The sequence below is a fragment of the Onychomys torridus genome, chromosome 18 (genome assembly GCF_903995425.1).
Source record: "Onychomys torridus chromosome 18, mOncTor1.1, whole genome shotgun sequence".
NCBI classification, from domain to species: Eukaryota; Metazoa; Chordata; class Mammalia; order Rodentia; family Cricetidae; genus Onychomys; species Onychomys torridus.
Window position 1 is genome coordinate 42,061,551 of NC_050460.1, and position 26,567 is coordinate 42,088,117.

General features: G+C 44.5%; 1 protein-coding gene across 5 annotated transcripts in view; it reads left to right on the plus strand.

Moving 5' to 3' along the window:
- Micu1 (mitochondrial calcium uptake 1) overlaps positions 1-26,567 on the plus strand; it is a 160,942-nt gene that overhangs the window by 112,656 nt on the left and 21,719 nt on the right. For all 5 annotated transcript variants that reach the window (XM_036167618.1, XM_036167617.1, XM_036167619.1 and 2 more), the window contains one exon: positions 15,453-15,590. In XM_036167618.1, the coding sequence (XP_036023511.1) occupies positions 15,453-15,590 (138 nt within the window). The remainder of the gene's footprint in view (positions 1-15,452; positions 15,591-26,567) is intronic.

The window sequence follows — 26,567 nt, forward strand, 5'->3', positions numbered from 1 at the left end:
CTGCGATTGCCTGGGGTGCGCGCCCTTCCTCCTTCCCTCGCCTTCCTCTTGTCTTCCTACCCCCCCCCTTTCCTTCCTGCAGCGGAAGTTCAACTTCACTTCCTCACAGAGGCCTGCCCTTATTCACCACCCTCCCTGCAAGAGGATCGCACGTTCCTTACACATTTCCAAACCACCGTGTCCATTTACTTCCCATCATTCAGCTGTCTAACCATCTGATTGTTAAAAGCCTGTCTGCAGATGCTCTGTGGGAACCTCTGAGAACGTGTTCGACCCCCCATCCTTGCCTAGGTGTGTGGCACAGCCGACATGAGCCGTATGAAATATCATCAGGGATAGTGTGAAGGAGCATCTGTCAGATGTGGATGAAAGCCTGATACAGATGGACCCACCCCTACAGGCACACTCCCTTCCTAGCTGCTCAGTGACCCATGAGGCATCTTAGGGGGATCAGCTCAGCTTTCAGCAAGGATTTGTGTGCAGGTGTGGACCTGTGGGAAGCCCTGGTTGTACTTGGTGAGGCTTCTCCTTGCCTTCATCATGGTGAACCCCAGTGTGGACCAATCAGACTTTTTCCACAGGAAACTTGACATTGGGAGGAGGGTCAGCTGGCCCTTTCTGGTAATTGTGTTGTGACACATAAACTCCACAGGATTATGCCCGCTCCAGGGAACTCTGTCTGCTGTGCACACCCAAGAAGCACACAGGAGGAGGCTGACAGAAAACCAGGGCTGGGTGGCTGCATAGAAATGGGAGGTGGAGGTGCACGCCTTTAATCCCAGCTATTGGGAGGCAGAGGCAACTGGATCTCTGGGAGTTCGAGGCAAGCCTGTCTACAAAGTGAGTTCTAGGACAACCGGGGTTACACAGAGAAACCCTGTCTTGAAAAAAAGAAAAAAGAAAAAGAAGGGGGCTGGAGAGATGGTTCAGTGGTTAAGAGCACTGACTGCTCTTCCAGAGGTCCTGAGTTCAATTCCCAGCACCCACATGGTGGCTCACAACCATCTGTAATGAGATCTGGTGCCCTCTTCTGGCCTGCAGGCATACATGCAGACAGAACACTGTATACATAATAAATAAATAAATCTTAAGGAAAAAAATTTAAAAAGAAAGAAAAAGAAAAAAGAAAAGAAATGGGAGCCCAGCCTCTCTCCTTCTTCCCACCTGCCCTTCCCCATCTCTGGGCCACCTTCATCTCCTGGGGTTCTGAAATCCTCTTTTGCTGAGGAAAGCTTGTTTTGTTTTTGTACCACATACACCCAAAAAGGAGCTTGAAAGCAACTAGAAAAGCTAAAAATAATGACCTCACAGCACGCGCAGGTTTACGGAATGAGGCCCCTGTGATCACAAACCTCTGTGGACCATACACAAACTTCAAAGACTTTCAAGTACCCAGCAAACAAAAACAATAGTTAAGAGACTCTTAATTAGCCAGTGACTTCCCACGTGACCTGCCTTATCCGATTTTCCTTGGTCATCGGAAGAGCTTGATTGGCCAATCAGTGGATAGTTGAACTGGCGTGAACTAGAGGACATTTTTTTTTTTCCGTTTTGTTTTTTGTTTTCTGTTTTTCCCAGTTGTCATCATAAAAGACTCAATGGGAACTGTGGGTAGCTCAGTGGGTAGAGCACCTGTCTGCTATGCAGGCAGTCCTGGTTTCAGTTGCCCAGCAACGAGTAAACAAAAAGTGAGGCAGGAGCAATTTAGAGCTCCCCTGGGCCTCAGAAGACCCTGTCTCCAAAATAAAGGGAAATAAGAGATTGAATTCTTTTCCTATTCTCAGAAATACTGTTCTTCTTTTTTGGGGGGGGGGGGGGGGGGTGGGGAGTGGTTATGCTTGGTGAGACAGGGTCTCACTATGCAGCCCAGGCTGCTCAAACTCAGGATTCTCCTGCCTCAGCTTCTTTTGTACTGGGGTTTGAGGTCTGTATCGCCACATCTTTCTTTTTCTTTTCTTTTTTGGTTTTCAAGACAGGGTTTCTCTCTGTAGCTTTGGTGCCTGTCCTGGATCTTGCTCCATAGACCAGGCTGGCCTCGAACTCACAGAGATCCGCCTGGCTCTGCCTCCCGAGTGCTGGGATTACAGGCGTGTGCCACCACCGCCCGGCCCAGCACATCTTTCTTACTGAAAACCAAATGATACTGTCGGTTCTCTGGCCCACTAGATACTGTGCCTTTCGCCCCCCGTGTTCACTCTGCTTTCTCAGTTTGGATGTCAGTGAATACATGTTTCCGAGTCTCAAACTCTATCTTTCTTACACTTGCCTGTCTATTCCTCAGTCAACTTAATCTGAATTCTAGTTTCTCTGATTTGTGCTTTACTTTCTAATTGAATATTTCCTGTTCTATACCGTTGGCGCTCTCCAGTAGAACATTGACTATACTGAAGAATATTAGCTGTTTCCATAATAGCTAATGATAATGAGCTCACTGCTTAGGAATGGCTTTCCGAATGATCGGAGTCAAGAATGGCAGGATTAGTCTATCATCGTGGTATGCACCTTTGCTCCCTGCACTCTGGAGGCAGACGACCTCTGTGAATTTGAAGTCAGCCTGGTCTACAGAGTGAGTTCCAAGACAGCTGGGACTGCAAAGTGAGAACCTGTGGGGGGCATGGAGGGGGTAGAGAATGGTAGTATTAAGCCAAGCAATCTAGGCTTCGAGCATAGCTCAGTAGTAGAGCATGTAACTATGTGCAGAGTCCTAGGTTCAGTTACCACTACCACCTAAACAAGAAACAGATCAGGCCAGTTAAAGAAGGGATGAGGGGGCGGGGTTGGAGCAATGGCTCATGGTTGCTTACTGCCTATTGATGTTACAGAGTACCCGAGTTCAATTCCCAACCCCCTTGTTGGGCAGCTCAAAACTACCTGTAACTCCAGCTACAAAGAGATCTGTCTCCTCTGGCCTCCATGGGCACTGCACACACAGACACTCGCACATAATTAAAAATAAATGGCTTTGTGAAAAGAAAGGGGAGTGGGGCCGTCGTTCCAAGAAGTGAGACCAACTGACATCTGTGCTCCGAAAACTGAGGACGAATTAGGAGTTTCTAAACCAGCGTCTTCAAAATGAGACACTGTCTCTAAGGTAGGGAGAGATGTCAGAGCACACAAATTAGCATTTAGCACCACTTGCATGTGTGAAATCCGCCGGCCTGAACCGCTGCATGGTTCTAGTGTAGCAGACTTCTCGGCGTGGCGCAGCTGGCGGTCCTTTTGTGGAGCCTCGGGAGCTACCATGGTGAATTCCTTGAATACCATCATTTCCCTAACTCCATGATAATTGTTGTTCTTCATGTCTTGGTTCTGTGACATTACTGTAGAAAGCTTCCTTCAAGAGCTGTTTTCCATAACATTGTCCCCTCCTGGGTACCAACAGCCAGCCTAACTCATCATTACCTGAGAATTTCCCTTCTTTCTCTTCCCCCTTATACATTAGAGTGCGCATACTCGATCATCTCACAGCCTCTGTGACGGCTTGGTAAATCTTGCCGATGTTTCTCATGGCTCTAACCAAGCCAGTAATACACATCCTTGTCAGGGAATTTAGAAGAGCCCCAGGAATGCGGTGTAAGCTGTGTCTTAGTAAGCGTGCAGGGCCCCCTGGGTAAGTGGACGCACCGCCTATTACTCCTCTGTCAGAGTACTGTGAGGCATAAATGAAGGAGCAAATGGGAAGAATTTATAATCACTGTCCCACACCCCATTAATTTGGGCCCTGCTTGGAGTAAGTGGAAGGCTTATGGTTTATTCTTACAGCTCTGGTTTCCATAAACTTCCCAAAGCCTGGTTTTTAGAAGGTGAGTTTATGATTCAGCCTTTAATCCAGAGCACAGCTCACTCTTCCCCCGTCTCTTCTCCCTCTGTCTCCTCCATGCAAGGAATTCATGCTAGCCATGGAGGTGCGGGGTGCCGGGGGTTATTAAAAGCATTACTTCTTAGTTTTTCTTTCCTTTCTCAACCAGCTTTTCTATGTTACGTTTTAAAATGTATTGTTTGATAATTTCACACATTTGTATAATTATTTTGGTCATTTTTTTTTTAAGATTTATTTATTTATTATATATACAGAAGAGGGCGCCAGATCTCATTACAGATGGTTGTGAGCCACCATGCGGTTGCTGGGAATTGAACTCAGGACCTCCAGAAGAGCAGTCTGTGCTCTTAACCTCTGAGCCATCTCTCCAGCCCTTATTTTGATGGTTTTCATGCACACCCTTTCCATCCTTCATGGCTCTGCCATTCCCTCTGGACCCTCCTTCCCAGCACAGCCCCTCTTACATGCATGCCTTTTTACTTTCCTATGACCAACTGAGTCTGATTAGGGTAGCCTATATGAGCATGAGGATGAGGGGTTTTTGTTTTGTTTTGTTTTGTTTTGTTTTTACTGACGCATGGCAACTTCCTATTGGCTTCTGAAGAAAAATGGTTCACCCTCCACTAGCAGCCATCAGTCTTTAACTGCCTATAGCTCATGAGCCCCTCCTCCATGATGTGTTATCTTCATAGACAATGACATATTTATTGTAGCTGAAGGGAGGCTAGAGAGATGGGTCAGTGGTTAAGAATGCTGTCTTATAGAGGACCTGAGTTCAATTCACAGCACCCACACTAGATGACTCACCATCTGTAACTCCAGCGTATCCAGTACCCTCTTCTGTCCTCCATGGGCACATATAAACACACACAGCATACATTCAAGATACACATAAGCAAAGATAAGAATAAGACCTTATTTTTTAAATGTAGCTGAAGGTATCAGAAACAAGTGTAACCCCAAACCTTTTGCTAATACACACAGCAGTTGTTTACTGAGCTCTCAATATGTACCCGGCTGATTACTACCACACTCTATCAAAAAGCAAAGCACAGATGCACCGTTATCTTATCACAGAGAAAGAAAAGGAAATGCTGTTGAGCTTACCATGACAAAAATACTTTTTTACTTTTTGTGCAGTAAAAATGTTTAGTTACAAGCCACACCAAGATTTTTTCCCTGTCACTATCAAGCTTACAGTATTCCTCTAGGCTTAGACTTTTTGTATGTGGCACTCTTATGCAGACACAAAAGGGAAATGCAAGTAAATAAATTATTAAATTGGTCTAAACTTACACTCCACTCAGGAGCCAGCGCACCTCTGAATGACTTAGTCTGTATGGAGCCTGTCTGCTTTCCCCCATACTGTTGCCCTTTGAGCCGTCACAGCATCATTGGTCTAACATTTTGAAAAGAAAATCCCTCTGCTACCTGAGTTTCTTCTAAGCTGTTGACACCTATTCTACCAACTTTGACTTGTTTCTACAGGCTGTGGCAACAATGGCAATGTTGCCGTCTGGCCAATAGCAAGCTTAGACATCCACTGATTTCAGGGATACTAGCATATAGGGCTGGGGAGTGGCCCAGGAGTTAAGAGCATGGCCTGATCTTCTCAGCCCCCATGTCAGGCATCCCACAGTCACCTGGAACACCAGCCCTAGGGGATCTGCTGCCCTCTTGTGGCCTGTTCAGGCACCAGCACTCAGATGTGTGTATACACACACACACACACACACACACACACACACACACACAGAGTTTAAAATAATAATAATAATAATAATAATAATAATAATAATAATAATAATGGACCACTCTAGTTGCATCATGAACTTAGGAGAAAAGGGCCTAAAAATGAGGTGGACTAGAGTCTCATGCAACAGCCAACTTTATTCAGAGCATCAGACAATTTATACTCTGAAGGTTGAATCCTGAGTAAAGTGTACAGTCACAAGGACAAGCCACATGTGGCAAAAACATGTTTTTCCATAGAGGCACATGAATAACAGCAGCTGAAGTTAACTTAACTCTTTTCTGCTCCACCTGGCGGAGCGTGAAATCACATTCCAAGAACAGCTATGTGTTTTTAAGAAACTGAGGTCTCAAGACTCTTTTATTCCTGGAGTTTTCTCACAGCCCTCAGAATCCTCACACTACTCCATTCCTGGTCTGTGTCCCGACAGTGGCTCAGCTGTTAAGAGCATGTACTGCTCTTGCAGAGGTCCTGAGTTCAGGTCGCAGCACCTGTATCAGATGACATACAACCACTTATAACTCCAACTCCAGGGTATCAAGTGTATCTGGGGATGGACACACACACACACACACAATTTTAAAACAATAATAATTCTTAAAATGTGAAGAACTATGTAAAGGCATCTGCAGACGCAGGCCAGTGATAGAATACTTGCCATAGAAGCTATAAGGTCCTGGGTTTAATTCCCAGCAATATAGAATAAGAAGTTCCAGACCATCCTGAGCCATCTAGTGAGATGCTATCTCAAAAACTGAAAAAAATTTAAGTAAATATATCTGAGAAAATATCAGTCAAGGTAACTTTACATCTGTTATCTAACTTAACCTCACTCACAGTAATCCCAAGAGAAAGATACTGTCATCTTACCCATGTTGTAGATGAGGTAGCTGAGGCTTGGAAGGGTTAAACAGGTTGCCTAGAGATATACAGTTGGTATTTGTCCAAAGGAGAAAAAAAACCAAGTCTGTCTGACTGCCAATGCTATTTTCTTGCATCCATGTTATATTGGATTCATTTCCAGCCCCCAGACAAGCAGTATTTTTTATGTGGATGCAGGTGAGTGGGTGGGGTGGGGATATCCTGGTTTTTTCACATACTAAACGAGAAGACGGGGCTGCATAAGTGTTTTCCAGAGGTTACCAGTTTCAGCAGCTAAATGAAAGGACACCCACAAATGTCTTCAGTTGAGTATAGATCCTGCAATTCACTTTTTTCTTCTCTTTTACTTATTTATGTATTTCTTTATGTATGAGTGTCTGCATGCACACCAGAGAGAGCTTTAGATCCCGCCATTACAGATGGTTGTGAGCTACCATGTGCTTGCCGGGAGTGGAACTCAGGACCTTTGAAAGAGCAGCCAGCACTCTTAACTACTGAGCCATCTCTCCAGCCCCGAGATTCAGTTTTCTAACTCAGATGAGTGTGTTCTGATCAAAATATTCTTACTTTCCTAATGGGCTACAGTGTTACGCTAATGATTTTCAGACATCTGTCCTTGCTTGAATTTTATAAAAATTGATGACATGGCAGAGTTTTGTGACAGCAAGTGAAAGAACAAAACAGAACTTCGCTGATGGATTCTTCGGGCTCTCACTTTAATGAGTAAATGCACCTGCCAGTCTCACCTAATTTATCACTGCAGCCTGCCTTCAGACGCTGAGTACAAATTGTTTTGGCTTGTGAAGTCTGGCACTGTGTCCTGCCCACAGCCTCCATTACGCTTGTTGCTGTTCTTGGCTGTTTGTACTGTTCCTTCCTGTCTTGTTGTATGTGAGCTGACCCAGCAAAGGCAAGTCATCCTTTCTAACCAGCAGAGCCCACGCCTTGTCATCTCCTTGAAGCTTTAGGGACAACTTCAAGACCTGCCCCTCATCCTTGGGAATAAGTACCAATTCTAAAGAAGCCATACCATCACCCATTAGGCCTACCATAGTCTCTACTGCAAAGTGTGCCTTAGGTGCCCATTCGATGATAAATTGGTAGGTAAAGTTTATAAATAAGGTGGAGACATTCAACCAAAACTATTTAATGAGCTCATGCTATGTGACCCAGCACTGTGTGTGTGACATAGCAAATAATATAAATCACAGGCTCTTCCTTCAAGAAGTACATAATACTGGGCTGGGAGGTGACTGGGTGGGTAAAATACTTGCTCTGCCAGCACAAGGGCCAGAGTTCAGGTCCCAGGAGCCCGCATACAGCCAGCCATAGCATGCCGATGTAAGGAACACTCCTGTAGGCAGATGGAAGGTGGAGACAAGCCCTGGGGCCAGCCAGCCTGGAATATGCAGCAGAGAACAAGAGACCCTGTGGACAGTAAGACAAGGACCGACACCCAAGCTTCTCCTCTGACCTCCCCACATGTGCACTGTGGCATGTGCGCGTGCACAGGCACACACGCGCGCGCGCGCACACACACTATTAACACAAAAAATTTTTAAGCAGTATATAATATTATAAGAGATACAGTCACCATGAACAAATAAAGCCTAATGCAGTGCAGAATATACTCTTCTGTTATATCAGCAGACATTTCCAATGCCTTGACATTGTGACGTAACATTGTTATCTATAGAATTTACACTCAGGAACCACACACAATCAAGTTTTAAGAAAAGTGCAAAATTATCTCAATGTTTTCTGTAGGTTGACAGTTTTGTGTTGGACAGCATTCCTAACTATCCCAGGCCACTAACAGCCTGTAAGGCTACAGTTTGGGCGCTGCTGATAGGCCTTACCTGTTGTCAGAGCTCAGGAGATTCTGGGAAGCTGGGTGCACTTGGGATCATTAATAGGGCCATAGAGTTCAGGGAGGAACAGGGTTTGTACAAGTAGATGAAGCAGGGACAACCCCAGACAGGAAAAAAAATGACAGGAAGAAAAATTACCCAGGTCCTTAGCATAAAACAAGCCTTCCTCCAGAGTTGCAAGTTATTGCAAGTCCTGTCACGACTGATGGACGCCTCCTTTGGAACACAGTGTCTAAAGATGATTGGGTTCTCCCTGCTTCGACCGGGCAGCTTTCATGTTTCTGTTTCATTGCTGTAAGAAATCACCAGGCATGTGGGCAGCATAGCTGGGGGAGTTTGCTCTATGTGTCAGTGAGATGGGGCTAATCTGCATCACGCTGGAGCTCACTGAAAATGTGAGCATTCCCACTGGGCAAGCCTGTGTACTCTGACTTACACAGGCTTTCTCCCTTTATCAGTAAGAAGTCTTCTATCTTTCCCAAGGTTGCGCCTTAACAGTATTTGTTTTTAGGGGCATGGAGGTGGGTTAATAATTGTATTTTTCTTCTGTCTTTTCCTTTTTCACTTTTCTTTTTCACCTGTGGTGGGACATGGTCTCACTGTGTGGACTGAGCATGTCTCCAACTCTCCGTTCTCCTTCCTCAGCCTCCTGAGTGCCTGGTTGACAGGCATGCACCAACACACCCAGCATTGCTTTTGTCTGAGTTACTCGCCCGGATGAAAAGACGGTCAATTATGAATCGCCAAGCCCAATGGGAATTCTTTATCTTAATTACCGTTTCGTTTTCCAGTTTGCCTCACCTTTAAGTACACCGTGCCTGGTATTGGTTCTTTGGTTCCAGTAAGGGACAAGCCATATCCCCAGCTCTCTCATGAAACTGACAAGCTGTCAGCAATGCTAGGATGAACCTGCTGTATTTTTGCCTAGATAGTAGATCCCAAAGCTTTCTCTACAGAGAGGTGGAATCAGGGGAAAGCACCTGAGCATCAGTCTAGAACCTCTTTGCAGCAGATAATCTGTTAGTCCTTGGTTCTTATCTCCTGAAATTGGAGCATTTCTGGGTTTTTTCCCCCAGCAGTATTTCTATTTCCAAAACTCTTGTGATCTCACATGAAAAGGAGAAGTGTCCTTGAACTCTGAATAACACTGGGACACAGATCTCACAGGAATATTTAATGCAAAGCTAGGGATTTTTCATGTTACTGGAAGCAGAAATGGCATATAGCATCTATTACTTGCTCAAAGTTACCTTAAAGGGAAAAGCCCCTAAAATTCTTCAGCAGTTCCTATGGAAACGTTCACTTCACTGATGGGTTGGAACATCGAACAGCAGTTACTGTCCTCGGTTTATTGTTCAGGGTAACCAGAACTGTTGCAGAATGTGAATGTTTTGTGGGTTGGTGTATGGAAATCGCCAGATCTGCCAAGGAAGGTCTGAGTGCTAAGCCTATGGTGACAGCATAGGCTATGACAGTGTGCAGACTGGGACCTGGCACTCTCAGAATTTCCCTCTGAAGGTCATATCCCTTCCATGCATCCTTTTCTTTGAAAACAGATCTTCCCTAATGCCACACTTGATACACATTTGAACAGAAGACAGGTTAACTGGCTGAAAGTTGCCCAAGACTTCTTCAGGAGATGCAGCCTGATTAATTAGGCTCATGCAATATGTAAATCATAGTTTAAATTCCCAGACAGTTAGCCAGGCATGGTGGCCACACAGGTGGATCTCTGTGAGTTGGAGGCCAGCCTGGTCTCCATAAGTGAGTTCCAGGACAGCCAGAGCTACACAGTGAGATCTTGTCTCAAAACAAGCAAATCCCCAGACATTCCAACTAAAACTTAGTAGCAGACTGCAAACTTTTAAACAAATGCAGCTGGTAATCTGCTTTTTGTTTGGGGCAGGGTCTTTTTATGTAGCCTAGGCTGCCCTGGAACTCACAGTGTAGCCAAAGTTAGCCTGGAAGTCTGGCTCCTCTTGCCTCAAGTTCCAAATGCTAGCTAGCCATGTGACGTCAGAACCATGGGATGTGATGTGTTCTTTATTTCTGAGGAGTTAATCACTGTCATTAAGATCGCTGCTAAGTATCTTTTAATATTTTAGGTGATGTTTCCTTGTTTAAAATACAGAAATCTTGAGTCAGGCCATGTGGGTCACACCTATAATTCCTGCATTCCAGGTATAAAGCAGGAGGTTAAAAGGTCAAGGCATGGTCTACACAGGGTTCAAGGAAAGCTTGGGCAATATAGTCACAATTTGTCTCAAACAAAGGAAAATATAGAAACTACTGGTGAATCTTTCATTTCTTTCCTTACTAGGAAAGAGTTCTTAGGAAAACTAGTTAAAAAAAGAAAACTATATATATATATAGCTGTAATGAAGATTTTCATACATCAAATAGAGCTAAACAAAGTTAAAAGATGGGCAAACTGGGAAAAATTACCCTACATTAACAAAGGGCAAACTTTTGTTTTGTTTTGTTTTGTTTTTCGAGACAGGGTTTCTCTGTAGCTTTGGAGGCTGTCCTGGAACTCGCTTTGTAGACCAGGCTGGCCTCGAACTCACAGAGATCCACCTGCCTCTGCCTCCCGAGTGCTGGGATCACAGGCGTGCGCCACCACTGCCCAGCAAAGGGCAAACATTTTATATTAAATATTACTGTTCCTATTTTTGTATATGCATGGGTGTTTTGCCTGCATGTATGTCTGTGCACCACAGGAATGGTGCTGTCTGACCAAAAGGTTAGCCCCGTTCCTGGTCTGGTTATGTGACTGGGACTGGTGATTTGGTCACCTGATTTGATCACAGCCCAAACTTCCTTCTTTTTGATTCCCTCAGGCGGATCTTAAACTCCTGGGCTCAATGATTTCCCACCTCAGCCTCCCAAGTAGCTAGGATTATAGGTACAAACCACCTTTCCTGGGGAGGAAAACAAAAACAAGGATCAAAAAAAAAAAAAAAAAACAACAAAGACAAGGTCTTGCCCTGGAACACTATGTGGATGAGACTTGCCTCGAAATCTGCCTTCCTCTTCCTTCCCAGTGCTGAGATGAAAGCCGTACACCACCATGCCCAGCCCACATCTTGAGTGCTGGAATTAAATGTATTCACCACCATTTCTGGCTCCAGCTAAAGCAGTTTTAACTGTAAGAAGTCTTCAGGTTTGGAATTGAAAAGTATAGTCATTTAGGCTGGGCATGTCACTCAGAGATAGAATAATTGCCCAGCATGCACAAGGACCCAGCACCACAAAGACAAGCAGTCTAGTGGTTTAGTTAATATTCTGTACTCTTATGATCTGAGCCTAAAGGATTGTGTTAGCCCTTGCTGAGCACAGAGTTATGTTCCAAATTGTAGGCCTCGACTTGCCAGAAGACAACCATGAGTGAGGCCATGAAGATTCCTCTTACGTTTAGAGATGCCATCCAATTACAGAAACAGATTTCAACTCAAACTTGAAAATATGCCATGCTTACTAGAAGAGGAGGGTTCCCATAGAGAATGGAGCCTGTAATCTGTTTTCTTTTTTTTTTTTAATAATTTAATTTTATTTGCATTGGTGCATTACCTGCACATATGTCTATGTGAGAGTGTCAGATCTTGTAGATACAGACAGTTGTGAGCTGCCATGTGGGTGCTGGGAATTGAACCCAGGTCCTCTGGAAGAGCAGCCAATGCTTTTAACCGCTGAGCCATCTCTCCAGCCCAAATGTATAGCCCAGGCTGGCCTCGAACTCGTGATCCTCCTGCCTCTGCCTCCTTCAGCAAATCCTACCGGCATGAGCCACCACAACTGACCATTTTCTTATTCAGGAACCTGATAGCATGAAACCCCTGACAGTGATAATAGTGGTACAGAAGCCCCACGCTGTCCCACTGAAAAGCACAGATGTGTGCAGCCCAGTGGCCTGAGCTCACCGCAGTCTTGCACTGTGCGGTTCAGAAGCCAGAACAGGCCTCTCCAGAAGTTTGTCATTCTGAAATGCTTGTGTAAGGGAAGGATTTGCCTGGGGGCTAGACAAGTCTCCTCAGGCTGCCACTGTATGAAGGAGCATGATCCGGCTTTACACTTCCAGAGTGTTATAACACCCACAGTCTTTGTTAAATGATGCCCCACATTCAGATCCTGATTTCTTCTTTCTTTTTTCAATTTTTTGTTTGTTTGTTTGTTTGTTTTTGGCCCTTGTAATAAAACATCGTTTCTTCTCCCCCCAGCTTTTCATCTTCCTCAGATCATTTCATACAGATATGTAGACCATCTGTCCTTCCGAAAGGCTGTTCCTTCTCTCAGCAAGGAGCAGGGGTGGGAACAATGATGTACTGTGCATTTAGAAAGCCAAGAAAAATCCTAGCGTTGCCTGCCTTCCCTTCTCTCCTTCCTTGCCTGCCCTGTGCCTTCCTGGGGATCAGCAGGAGGCTTGTGTGCAGTAGAGAATGTGGCTGTGGCTGCTGAGGGAAAGTGCTAGGCTGGCTGTCCAGCTGCCTTGGAGACAGAAAAGCAGCAGCACAGACAATAAGTGGTATGCTAGACCACACAGGTCCTTTGCCATAGGACTAACTAGACTGGAACTCGTTAAGTGTCACCTAAGTGCACCTTAAGGGGATGCAATCTGTGTTTGCTACGTCAGTGCAAGCCAGTGATTGAGACCACTTCCAGATACACAGACGTTTCCTGCATTGTGGTAATTTTTTAATAACCCGTGACTCTCCTTGAGGCCCTTCCGTAACTTGAGGATTGATTACATGCCTGCAGCGCTCCAAGGGCACATGTGCAGGATTGTCGAGACTTAAGATGCAAGATGAGGGTTTGGAGATTTAGCTCAGTGGTAAAGTGCTTGCCTAGTAAGCACAAGGCCCTGGGTTTGATCCTCAGCTCAAAAAAAAAAAAAAGATGCAAGATGAGAGCCAAGCATGGCTCACTTGGAGGGCCGAGGTAGCAGAAGCATGAGTTTGAGGACAATTTGGGCTGCATCGTGAGACCCTGTGTCAAAAAATGATTGTACAAATGATCTCTACAGCCATGAACCATCTATCCACAGCCCTTGACATTTTAAGCTAGTGAGATACAATCTTCAAAACTCCCAAACCTTCACTTAGTAGGTCTTCAGCTTTAAAATGTTGAATCAATAAAATGTTTGTGTCTGTTTGATAGTTGTATGTGTGTGAAATACCTACATACACAACCCGGCCGCTGCCATATTTAAGACCTCAGAAACAAACAGGCTGGGGCTGTAGCTCAGTGGTAGAGCACTTGCCTGGCACACATGATGCCCTGCAACCTGAGAAAACTCATTAGTTAGGTAGTTTTGCCTCTGAAGAGCCAGTAGGTTAAACAAAGAAGTGCTGCCCAAAGACAAATCATAGAGCCAAAGCCCTGAGTTGTGAAGTGGGCCAGACTATGCAGAAAGGACAAGCCTTTTCAGTTCTAATTGCTTAATAATAATGGAACATATTACTAAAAGCCAAGTCTGGGTCTTCAAATACAAGTAAAAATGCTAATTTGATCATTGAAATTTCTACTTGAGGATCTCCCCTGGAGACTGCCCTAGAAACACAGCAGAGGTGGGGTTGCACCTCTAGAGGGTGAAAACGGAAGGTCTTTCATGAGCCTTAAGCAAGCCAGCTTCTGTGAGGTTTACAAACATGAAGCATTCTGACCTCAAGTCTGCCTGGTCAGAGAGGACTGAAATGCTAAGGTGTGAGATTGCCCATGACATGGGGAATTCCAGAAAGGGGAGTGAATGTCCAGATCCTTAAAGGCCAGCCTGGAGAACAGGGGCCATAGCTTTGGCCCAGGATCCACTTCTAAATGAATTCTGAACCGCTAACTTTGACTCAGGCCTTTAAGCCTGCTGGAAACAGAGACCCACCCACTTTAAACAGTGCAGAAAGTTGCCTACTTGCAGAATTTTTATCAGTTCCTCCGTTTTGTTTCGGGATGGTAAATTGAGCCATAAATCAAACTTAAATCGAAATCCCCAAAACTTTGGGTTTTGTCAGAAATGAATTAGTCCTGTAGAAGTGACAGAGTGACAGATGTAAAGTCTCGAGTGCCCAAGTGGGGAAGGAGACTCAGTATTGATGATGGTGATTCCTTTGCAAATAGCTTTGCTTTCATTTAAATGTGGCTCTCAGTCCCCCCACACCCACCCCCGACTGTTCTAACTTATTCAAAATGATAGGGTGCTGTCCTGAAGGTTGCTGGGATTAAAGGCACGTGCTGCCACCACCCAGTTTTAAATGAAATCTTAATTTTCTGATAACCCTTAGATTAGCTAGCAGTTCTTAATGCTTAGCCTTTTCATCTGCATATTTAAATATCTTTAATGATTTTTTCAGTAGCTTTGTAGTTAGCATGTCTACTGAAGGCATTTTATGCTGTATTCATCTTTTTTAAAAGCATATTTTTCTTAAGCTTTATTGGTAGCCTAATATTCAGTTACTATTTTCCAGAGAACTTGTAAATACACTATTCTTGTTTGAGGTTCTTAAAGATCTAAGTGCAAACAAAAACTTGATTTTGCACCTGCATAATTGATCAAATTTGTCATCATTTATAAGTCTACCCTGAGAAACAAGGGCATGAGAAATTTTAGGAAGTGTTTATTACTATTAATGTAGTAATAGCCCAGGCAGAACTCTTTTTAAAGGTAGAGACAGGCAGATCTCTGTGAGTTCAAAGCCAGCCTGGTCTACATACTGAGTTCTAGGCCAGCCAGAGCTACATAATGAAAGCCTATCGAAAGAAAGGAAGGAAGGAAGGAAAGGAAAGAAGGAAGGAAGGAAGGAAGGAAGGAAGGAAGGAAGGAAGGAAAGAAATGTGAATTTTTGTAGGATTTTATAATCGGCCCTATCCTCTCAAGGATGCTCCTGACCTGTGAGGGGTGAGGAGCTTTGGCTATTCTGCATTTTATTGTTTATTTTTATTAGTATTGACACACATTAATAACTCAGTAATGATTTTTTTCATGATAATTTCATATAAGCAGTTCTGGTTTATCTGGGAGACACTGAGGCCCAAATTCATTGCTTTCATCAAACACAGTTAATCATTCTGCAGTCCATGTCAAAACACCTTCCATTTAACTCCAGAAATACTGTCTGCTTCCCCCCTTCCCCCCCAGTTTGAACGCCATGACCCGGTGGATGGCCGAATCACTGAGAGGCAGTTTGGTGGCATGCTGCTGGCCTACAGTGGAGTACAGTCCAAGAAGCTGACAGCCATGCAGAGGCAGCTGAAGAAGCACTTCAAAGATGGCAAGGTTGGTTGCCTTGGGTGCAGGGAGAAATGAAACCATGGGAACGTCTGGCAGTTGCAAAGACATCAACAATAACGAGAATGTGTCGTGAACTGGTCATTGTAACTCAGGGTTACAGTGAATGCATCTCTCATACCTGAGGTGCAGAGAGAGAAATAATGAACAGTGGACAAAGAACACGAGAGTAAGCCCAGGTTTCCTGTTCACACACAGGTAGTAACATGCACTGGGATCAAGAGGTATAAAAGAAGCTAATTTGGATAGGAAGATAGAGTTCTGTTGTAGATGTCTTCAATTTAACTGTTTTTGTTGATTGGTTGGTTGGTTTTCAAGACAGGATTTCTGTGTAGTCTTGGCTGTCCTGGAATTTGCTCTGTACACCAGATTGGCCTCGAACTCACAGAGATCCACCCACTTGTGCCTCCAGAGTGTTGGGATTAAAGGCGTGTGCCATCATCACCCAGCTATAATGTCTTGAATTTAAAATAACTGTAGGCTATCCACATGGAGATGCTCATAGGTAGTTCAGTATCCAGGTCTGCCTCAGAGCTTTGAGCCAGGTTTGGTGATCACAGACACGGTTAGATTTACACCCATGAGAACTGGAGAGATTTCATGAGGAGGGTCTTACACAGAATGAAAATGGTGGGCCAAGGTCAGAATCCAGTGAATCATGATTTTGAGAAGTCAGGTTAAGGACTCACTCAGTCTGAAATTTTAAAAAAGTCACTATAACACCATGACCAAAAGCAGCTTGGAGAGAAAAGGGTCTAGTGGGCTTGCAGGTTGTAATTCATCATCAGAGAAAGCCAACAAGAAACTTATAGGCAGGAACTGATGCAGAGACCATGGAGGGACGCTGCTTACTGGCTACTCCATGGTTTGCTCAGTCTGCTTTCTTATACAACCCAGGCCCACTGGCCCAATGATGGCACCACCCACAGTGGCCATCTCCTATCAATTCTTAATCAAGAAAACTCCCCACAGATGCCCCTACGGCCAATCCAGTGAGGTGGTTTTCTCAGGAGAGGTTCCTTCTTCTCAGATGACTCTAGCTTAGGCCAAGTTGGCAGAGGATTAACACACAGGGCCACAAACTTTGAGTCCACAATCAGCAGTAAAGACAAACCCAGAACCTACAAGGAGCATGATCAGGAGCTCATGTGACTGGAGCATCCCAGACCAAGGACAGCTGAGGTCAGAGAGGCACAGAAGAAGCCTAGGCATTGCTCAGAACGAGGAGAGGATGCTGAAGGCTTGAGGCAGAAGTGACATGGTTGGTTATATCCGTAAGGAGAGTCGTGGCCGGAGGTGGAAGAGAGTGGGGGAAACGAGCAAGAGTAGGATCCGAAAGGTGATTGATAGTAAGGTTGTTAGAGAGTTTAGGAAGATGAGGAGTCTGAGCAGCATTGGAATCAGAAACCTTGGGTCCACGGGAGCTCTACTCAGTCCTGCTCGGGGTCTTCTTTTGCACTGGCTGCCCCTGGTGCAGGAAAGGATGGGTCACAAAGTGCAGACAGCACCGGGGGAGGGGAGGAGGGGACTGAACAAGAGACTTGACTGCTAACTGCTGGGGCACACAGACACACAGTAGGAGAGCAGAGAACTCAGAGGTTCTCACTGCAAGCCCCAAACCTTTCCGGCTGGACAGCAGTAGTCATGTGGCCATGGTCAGAATGCCAGCCCCGCACTGAATATGTTCTGTGAGTGATTGCCAAAGTGGTGTGGTGCGCTCAAGGCAAGTGGTTTCCCAGTGGTTTCCATGGTTGCTGTAGGCAAAGTCCCTATCCTCATTGGCTTTGGGAAGTGACCTTTTCCTGTCTGCTTGCCATAGGACCAGTCTAGCTTTAAGAGCCAGTAACTAGAGAAGAGTAAGAGAGTCCGTGTTTGTCCCAGTTTTCTTATTATGTCAGAAATCTTTCATGAGCGCCACTGCTTTCTAACCACTTCTCAGCTGGACATTTTTCCTCCTTGCCTTGGATGTTGAAAAGCCGAAAGGATTCTGAGCCAGCCTATCTTCTTCTGAACTCGATCCAGCCTGTTTCCACAGCAGGTGTTCTCTTAGCTGAGGGGTAGACTTGTCATCAATGGCTATTAAGAGAATATTTCTTCCCCTGGAGAGCACTTCTGAGTACCCAGCTTGTGTCTGTGGAAATTATATTATATTGATTGCAGGTGCTCTGGTGGATTTTTAGCCCTTTGCTGGACACATGATGTTTGTAGAATGCAAGCACTGTTTTCTGTAGATAGACTTTTCATCTTTGTTTGGTAAGAGCTTTACATATTTGTTGTTTGCTAGATTTTAGGGGTGCTGAGGCTCTAGCCTGGGGCCTTGTGTATGCTAGATATGTCCCACTGAGCCATGTACCCAGCCCGGGCAGAATTGTTTGTTTGGTTTTTTGTTTGTTTGTTTGTTTTTTGTTTTGTGGAGCTGACGATCGAACCCAGGGCCTTGCGCTTGTTAGGCAAGCACTCTACCACTGAGCTAAATCCCCAACCCCCAGAATTGTTTTTAAAAGTAGCTACAGACATTGGCTTGAACTTAAGTTAGCTATCAATCATGATAGGCTAATTCATATTTTATCATGAATTTCTATTTGAAAGTAACAAATTAGGTGTTGGAGACATCTCCCTTGAAGGCCTACAGTGTTTTAGCTTGTCCAGGAGTTAATTTAAGACCAAAGACCTTGCAAAAAAAGAGCTGATGTGAAAGGACAAACTGAAATTGGAAATCTGGGTGCAAACTTACTTTTGGCCCGAATTTCTAGCCTGCTTTAGCTAGGAGATTAAAATTGATTGCCCTCTTGTGTTGATTAAATAGTCGTGAACATAGCAATTAGCCAAAATGAGAGTTAATAAAGGGCCTTTGCTCCTAATATTACCAGTCCATCCCTCCAGAACCATTTCCCATTAAGAAGAACTCTCCATCTGTTTCTAAGCACTTCCTTTATTCCATTTTGGATTTGTTAACATGAAAATGTAAGGGCTAGAGAGAGGCTCAGCACCCACATGGTGGCTCCCAGCCATGGGCAGCTCCAGCTCCAGGGGATCTGACGCCCTCTTCTGGTCTCCACAGGCACTACACATGCACATGGTACACACACATATACACCAACACTCATGCCCATAAAATAAAAATAAATAAATCTTAAAGAAGATAAAATGGCAAGAACTTCTTCAAGCCAGTTAAGTCAGAAGTTGAGTGGTAGATCCAAGCATGTTTCTTAAACTCCCTGGTTTCTCTTATCCCAGCCTTTATCCCATTTTCTCCCCATGAAGATCCTACCCAAAGAAGAAAGAATCCCTTGTAGAGTTTAATAAGCTCATTACTACTAGTTGTATAGTGATGAGCTTAGTAGTTTACAAATGACTACCCAGCAGTTACTGCTTTCTCTGATTTTAATATTAATACAGTATTAATTCATCTTCTCTCTGTCAAACTCTGAGCCAACCACTTTCCGAGACTTCTTGGGAAGGTCCAGGAAAAGGAACATAAGAAACAGATGAGACCCAGGAGAAAGAACTGCTGAGGGGTATACAAGACAGCTTGTTCACATGTGAAGAGGATGAGAATGGCTACCACTGGACAAGAGAGCCCCATGGTGTCTGAGGGGGCAAAACCAGGAATTGCATTAGGCTGTTCTTCAGAGAGGGTTTCTGGAATCACCAGATGTCCCAGATGGTCCCAGTCCCAGAGCTAGCCACCCTGTGATACCCCAGCCCCGATGAGCTTGGCTGTGTTGTAAATGTCCCTTGAAAGGATGCAGGTTCAGAAGCTGCATCTTGGTATAGATGAGATGAAGGACGTGGGCCTGCCAGGCTGCTGAGGCTCTCGTCTGTCAGTGTTTCTGGTCAGTTCAACACCACTGCAAATGATGCAGTAGCTGCAAGGTACTCCTGATCAAGTAGAGATGAACCTGAGACAGACCTACATTTTCAGGGTGCTCTGAGGCAGGAAAGCTGGTCCCAGTGGAGAGAAGACAGCAACAGCCAGGTGTGGTACTGACCACTTTCAATGTGCTAGACATTTACCACTTTTGTGCCCGATCATCAGTCTTACTTGGTAGACAGAACCATTGTTCAGATTTAAAAAAAAAAAAAAAAAAGTATTCTTAAGAGCCTTAGCAATTGACCAGAAGTCATGCACTGTCTTATGAGGCAGCACCAATATCCAAAGCCAAGAAGATTCCACAACCTTTCTACTCATGACCTGTTTATTGTCATTGTTTTGTTTTTTAGGTTTTGACCAGGAATTAACTATGTAGCCTGTACTGGCCTTGACCTCTCAATCCTCCTGCCTCAGCTTCCAAGTGCTGGGCTTTCAGGCATGTACCACCACTTACAGTTTATTGTCACCATTTATTCCCTATGATTTGAATAAGCATAAGGTTTGGAAGACACAACAACCCATGTCACCAGGTTCCAGCCTAAGGTTCTCAGGGAAATAGAAAGGCCCATTTACTGGAGCAGATGGTGAAGGACCATAAGTCCATAGCTGAGAAGAAGCCTGGGAGCCTATCCTCTTGACAACTGGAAATCACTGGTGTTTTGTGAGCAGGGAAAGATGGAGATATGGAGAAAGTGATGTTTCAAGAAAATTAGATACTTGTGGAAAGTAACAGAAATATGTGATTTCCCCTGCTGCCAAGCTGCAGTTGAAGATAAGTCTAGAGTTTAAGAAAGGAGGGTTCTGTATGAAACAGGAGACAGGCGAGACTAGATGACAGGATGGATGACAGCCATGTTATAAGGAAGAAAACGATTCTTCTCAGTGAGCCACAGAAGAAACTGGAGCAAACGCACTCACTCCCTGCAGATGGATTCGCTCTGTCTGGTTTAAGTCAGGGCAAAGGATTTGTCTGTGAGGGTGCTTAGGCTCATCCCTGGCCCCTGGCCATCGGTGCTGGATGTCTGGTTCTACAGCTGACTCTGGAGGAAGCCAGGTCCTCCTTCCCATAGTTCTTATCCACTCCAGCTGCATTTGTTTGGTTTTTCAAGACAGGGTTTTTCTGTGTAGCCTTAGCTGTCCTGGAACTCATTCTGTAGAGTAGGCTGGCCTCAGATTCACAGAGATCTGCGTGCCTCTGCCCTGTGTGCTCTACCATGCTCGGCAAAACTTTTTTTTTTTTTTAATTTATTTATTGGGGGAGGAGAGAGCACATATTCTACAGCATGTGTGGAAGTTGGAGGACCACTGGAAGAAGCCTGTTCTCTCCTTCCATCATGTAGCGTCCAAGGATTGAACTTAGGTCATCAGACTTGCCAGTAAGGCCCATGATCCACTGAGTCATCTCACCTGCATCTTAACTTTTTAAACAACTTTTACTGAGCTATAATTTATAAGCCATAAAAGTCATAATTTTTTAAGTGTACAGTTCAGTGGTTCTTAGTAAATGTACAGTTATGCAACATCGCTGCCATCCTGTATGAAAGAAAACTTCTCCATCACCCCAAAAGATCCCTCGTGCTAGTTTTCACTCAGTGCACATCTCTGCCCTACTCCCACAAATCAACCCTCTAGATAGTTTGCCTTTTCTGAGCATTTCATAATAAATACAACACCATAGTGTACTCTTTCTCCTCTGGCTTCTCCTACTTAGCATACTGCTTTGAAGATTTATCTGTGCTGATGCACATATTAATCATCTTTTGCTTTTTATTGCTGAGTAGTAAAGAGCATTCCATCATCCATGTTTTCTTCACCCATTCACCATCAAATGCACAACCAAATTGCTTCCATTTGTAGCTGTTAGGAATTCTGCTGTTCACAGAGTTTACGTGCAAGTTTTTAAATGGATCTGTTCTGTTGTTGTAGACGTCCTTTAATTTTTTTATTATTATTTTATGTGCATGGGTGTTTCACTTGCATATATGTTTGCAAAACACGAGTGTGCCTGGTGCCTGCAGGGGCCAGAAGAGGTTATCAGATCCCCCTGGGACTGGAGTTACAGATGGCTGTAAACTGTCACGTGGGTGCTGGGAACTGAACCTGGGTCCTCCAGAGGAGCAGCCAGTGCTCCTAACCACTGAGCTTTCTCCTTAGTACCTGGACCTATGGTTTTTGTTTTTATTTTTTAGAAGACTCTCAGTAGGGAGATTGCTGGGTCACATATTTTTTAACTTTTTAAGAGATACCCAAACTAGGCCAATCATGGTGGTGCACAGCTTTAATCCTGGCGCTTGGGAGGGAGAGGAAGGAGAATCTCTCTGAATTTGAGGCCAGCTTGGTGTACAGTATGATTTCCAGGACAGCCAGACTATTGAGTTGTAAGTGTTCTTTATACAATCTGGCTATAAGTCCTTTATCAAAACAGTGATTTTTAAATATTTCCTCTTATCTTCTCATTTACAGTTTTTTCTTGGTTTTGATGAGGTCTGATTCAGAGGGTTTTGGTTTAGATTGTGCATCGCAGTGTTATGTAAAGACTCTTGTCTCACTCAGCCATAAAAATATCCGCTGTTTTCTTCTAAACTTTTTGTTGATTGCTTTTACTTTCAAAAGACAGTTGGCCTTGTTAACAACCCCCTGGTGTTAAATGCATTGTTACAGTGCCTGCAAATTGCCTCTGCTTCCACAAGCTACTGCTAGTCTTACCTTCTTTTCTGAGTAGTCTGGCTTTTATGTAAGCCCGTCTTCCCTAAGGTCACTAATTAACTAGTTTACAGCACAGTTTTCAATCTTGGCTTTTCTACCTCCCCACAGACTGTCAAGAAAGCTCTACTGACATTAGGCCAAGTGGAGGACACTCCCTCCTGGCTGCTGTTGACATCGGTTCCTTTCACAACAATAGATCTTACATGGGCTTTAGTCTTCCTATTTGAACAGCTCGGCTCACAGTGAGCAGAGCCCTCAGCTTCTATTGTATATCCCAGAGCTCATGGCCGTGTGTGTGTGTGTGTGTGTGTGTGTGTGTGTGTGTGTGTGTGTGTGTGAGAGAGAGAGAGAGAGAGAGAGAGACAGAGACAGAGACAGAGACAGAGAGAGCAGCAGTTACTGGTAAATAAGAATTTTGAGGTAGCTATCATCTTTTTCTTGAAGGAAGCCTATGGAAATCATGAGCTCCATCACATAAGAATTTTGAGGTTGCTATCATCTTTTTCTTGAAGGAAGCCTATGGAAATCGTGAGCTCCATCACATCAAGGCCTATGTCCAGTGCAGTTTTATTTCTCTTGCTGTTCTTGGCAGAGTGCTGGGTAGCAAGGAAGCACTCGATAAATATCCTTGATTGCATCTGTATAATAAAGACAGGGCATCATATATTAGATTAACGGTGCCATCAGATGGTTTGTGTCCCACTGTTTGTCTAGATCATGATGAATAAGCACTTGATGCAGGCTGCCCTCCCTCCCTCCTTCTGTATGTCCTCCCTCCCTCCCTCTGTCTGTCCTCCCTGCCCCTCTCTGTCCTCCAGTAAACTCAGCATGAGAAGTCTGGTCTTGGTCTGTAGCATTTGAAGTTTCACCAAAAAAAAAAAAAAAAAAAAAAAATTAATGAGCAAACATTAGAGATTCTTTATCAGACTAGAAAATATTTTCTCTACAATGTCCTGTCTGTTTTTAGGAGTTTTAAGTCAGCCTTCAGTCCTCAGAACCCTTTCCAGGCTGAGGCTGAGGGAGCAGCTCAGTGGCAGATCACTCGTCTAGCATGCACAAGTCCCCATGTTCTCTCTCCTCAGCCTGACCAAAAAAACAGTAGGAATTCAGGGCTGGCAAAATGGCTCAGCAGCCAAAGGTGCTTGCCACACAAGCATCACGGCCTGAGTTCAATCCCAGAGCCAGGTGTGATAGGGAACCCAGCAATCCCAGCACTCGGATGTGGTGGTGGGAGGGAGACACAGAATGGCTCAGAGGCTCTCAGGAGCTGTGCTGAAATGCACAGAGCAGCAGCAGCAAGAGAGGAAAGTGAGCAAGCTCCAGTAAGACAGGAGAGCGCCAACCAACCCCTGGAAGCTCTCTCCTGGCCTCCGCACATGCCACGGTGCATGCCCATGTGCACACACTCACAATAATTAATGAGCGAACTTTGGAGATTTTGTTGTTGTTTTCATGCTTGTTTGTCTGTTTTTCTGAGACTAGGTCTCACTCTGTAGCCCTGGCTGGCCTGGAACTCACAAAGAACTGCTTGCCTCAGAGCCTCCCAAGTGCTGAGATTAAAGGCATATGCCACCACGCCCTGCTTAAACTTGTATTTTAAGATTTTATTTATTTTCATTTTATGGGAATGAGGTTTTTTTTTTGGGGGGTTGCTGTTTTGGGGTTTTGTTGTTGTTGTTTTTGTTTTTCAAGACAGAGTTTCTCTGTGTAGCTTTGTGCTTTTCCTGGAACTCACTTGGTAGCCCAGGCTGGCCTCAAACTCAGAGATCCATCTGCCTCTGCCTCCCCAGTGCTGGGATTAAAGGCATGCAGGAATTAGTATTTTTATGTTGAGTATTATATGAATCAGTATGTTAAGTTCATGCACATGTGAGTGCCCATTGTATGAGGGGGCCAGATGGGGTATCAGATCTCCTGGACCTGGAGTTACAGACCGTTGTAAGCCACTGTGTAGGTGCTAAGAACTGAACCTGGGTCCTCTGCAAGAGCAGCCAGTGCTTTTAACTACTGAGTTGTCTCTCCAGCCCTATATAGCTTTTTTGAAAATGAAGAAGAGTAAGAATGTTGTCTCAGCCAGGAGGTGGTGGCACAGGCCTCTAATCCCAGCACTCGGGAAGCAGAGGCAGGTTGGATCTCTGTGAGTTCGAGGCCAGCCTGGGCTACAGAGTAAGTTCCAGGAAGGCGCAAAGCTACACAGAGGGAAACCCTGTCTCGAGGGGAAAAAAAAATGAATGTTGTCTGCTGTTCCCCACCCCCATGGAATCCATGTCTTAATTCTTGTGAAGCTGTAAAGCTTTGGTGCACTTTGTGTATGTGTCCCAGTATACACAGAAGTTGCCATTCTCAACACTTTTAATTGTGTGATTTGGTGGTTTTAAGTGCATTCCCATTACTGGGCAACCGTCAACACTTTCTCCAGAAGTTTGTTCACCTTCCCAAATTGAAACTCCTTACTCATTAAGCAGGAACTCCCCATTCCCTCTGGGAACCACTATCCTACATTCTGTCTCTATAAATCTGACTAACCCAAGTATCTCATGGAAATACAGTTAAACCAAAAGTCCTTCCCCATGCCTTTTATTTTGCTGCTGTTGTTGTTGTTTTGTTTTGTTTTGTTTTCAAAATAAGATCTCATCATGTAGCCCAGGCAAGCATCAAACTCAAAACTCTCCTGCCTCAGCCTCCAGAGTCTAGGGACTGCAGACATGCACCACCATGGCCTGGAGAAAGAAGGTGAGGCCAACCTGGTTTCTTTGTTTTGTTTACTGGCTCATCCCTCAGTGTACGTCTAGTGCAGATACAGCAGTACTGAAGAACCTGTGCATCTACTCCAATGATACACTACAAGGTGGATGCTGGCACATGCTTCTATCAGCCAGCATACTGTAGCGTCCATATTAGGTATCAGCCCCAGCTCTGGGCAGCTCACATCAAGCCCAAGAAAATGACCTGAACTTAGGGGCTGCAAAAATTATGCTACTTGGTACGTAGGGACTCCATGAGTATCTGACTGAATGCTTGAATACAGGTGCACTTTTGTTTATAACTCTCCAAAACTGAAAATCACCCATTATTGAAACAGGAAAACAATTTGTGAGGGCCAGAGAGATAGCTTAGAGGGTAAAGCACCCTGGTGACCTAAGTTTGATCCCAGGCGCCCATGCAAAAGTAGAAGGGAAGAACTGACTCCTCAGGGTTGTCCTCTGACCTCCAGACAGCCCCCTCTCAAAGACATACGCACACTAATGAATTATAAATGCATAGGGAGTCCTTTTAAAAAGAAAAACGGATGTGACATATTTACAGGATATAACACTTTATACAATAAAAATAAACTGTAATAAACAAAAGCATGGAGCAGACCTTAAGGAGAAGCCATACTACTTAATTCCACTTATAAAGTTCAAAAGTAGACTAAGGTAGTGGTTCTCAGTCTTCCTAATGCTGCAGCCTTTTAATGCAGTTCCTCGTGTTGTGGTGACCCGCAACCATAAAACTATTTTGTTGATATTTTATAACTGTAATTTTGCTACTTTTATGAATCATAATGTAAATATATGATATGCAGAATATCTGATATGTGACCCCTCTAGGGGTCATGACCCACAGGTTAAGAACCACTGGCCTAAGGGGAAGTTTTAGGTTTTGATCTGTTTTTTTCTGTTGTTTTTTTTAAGATTTTTTTTTTAAATTTATTTATTAAGTATACAGCATGTATGACTGCCCGCCAGAAGAGGGCGCCAGATCTCAGTACAGATGGTTGTGAGCCACCATGTGGGTGCTGGGAATTGAACTCAGAACCTCTGGAAGAGCAGCCGGTGCTCTTAACCTCTGAGCCATCTCTCCAGCCCCAGGTTTTATTTTTTAATGAAAAGGAATCCCATAAAAGTCCACATAGTGGTTGTTACTGGGAATATGGGTGGTGGAAGCACATGACTGAAAAATGGCTCGCAGTGGGGGAGGAATCTTCTAGGATGCTGTTCCTTGACCCAAATGGAGATCCTGGGTACTAATTTAATAACAGCTCCTTAAGTGTGGGTGTTTGTGTTTTATGCAACCTTAGAGTCATCATATTGTGCAGTAAAACATCTTTTCATTTCTCTGATTCTCCAAAGGACAAGGAGTCACACAACATGACATAATCAGACACCCAGAGGTCTAGCTCTCTGTTTGATGTGATAAGAAAGACGTAGTTGGCCCCACCTGGAGAGTGCTAGGGAAGAGGCTTAGATGATCTGTACTCAGCGTCCTCATGACTGTGCTCCCAGGCTCTGTAGTTCAGGGACAGAAACCTGAAGCATCCGCACTCCATAGACGCGAGCTAAAATCTAGAGTCCACTGGGGCCAGGGACCACATTTACAATGCCTAGGACATTCCCCAGTGT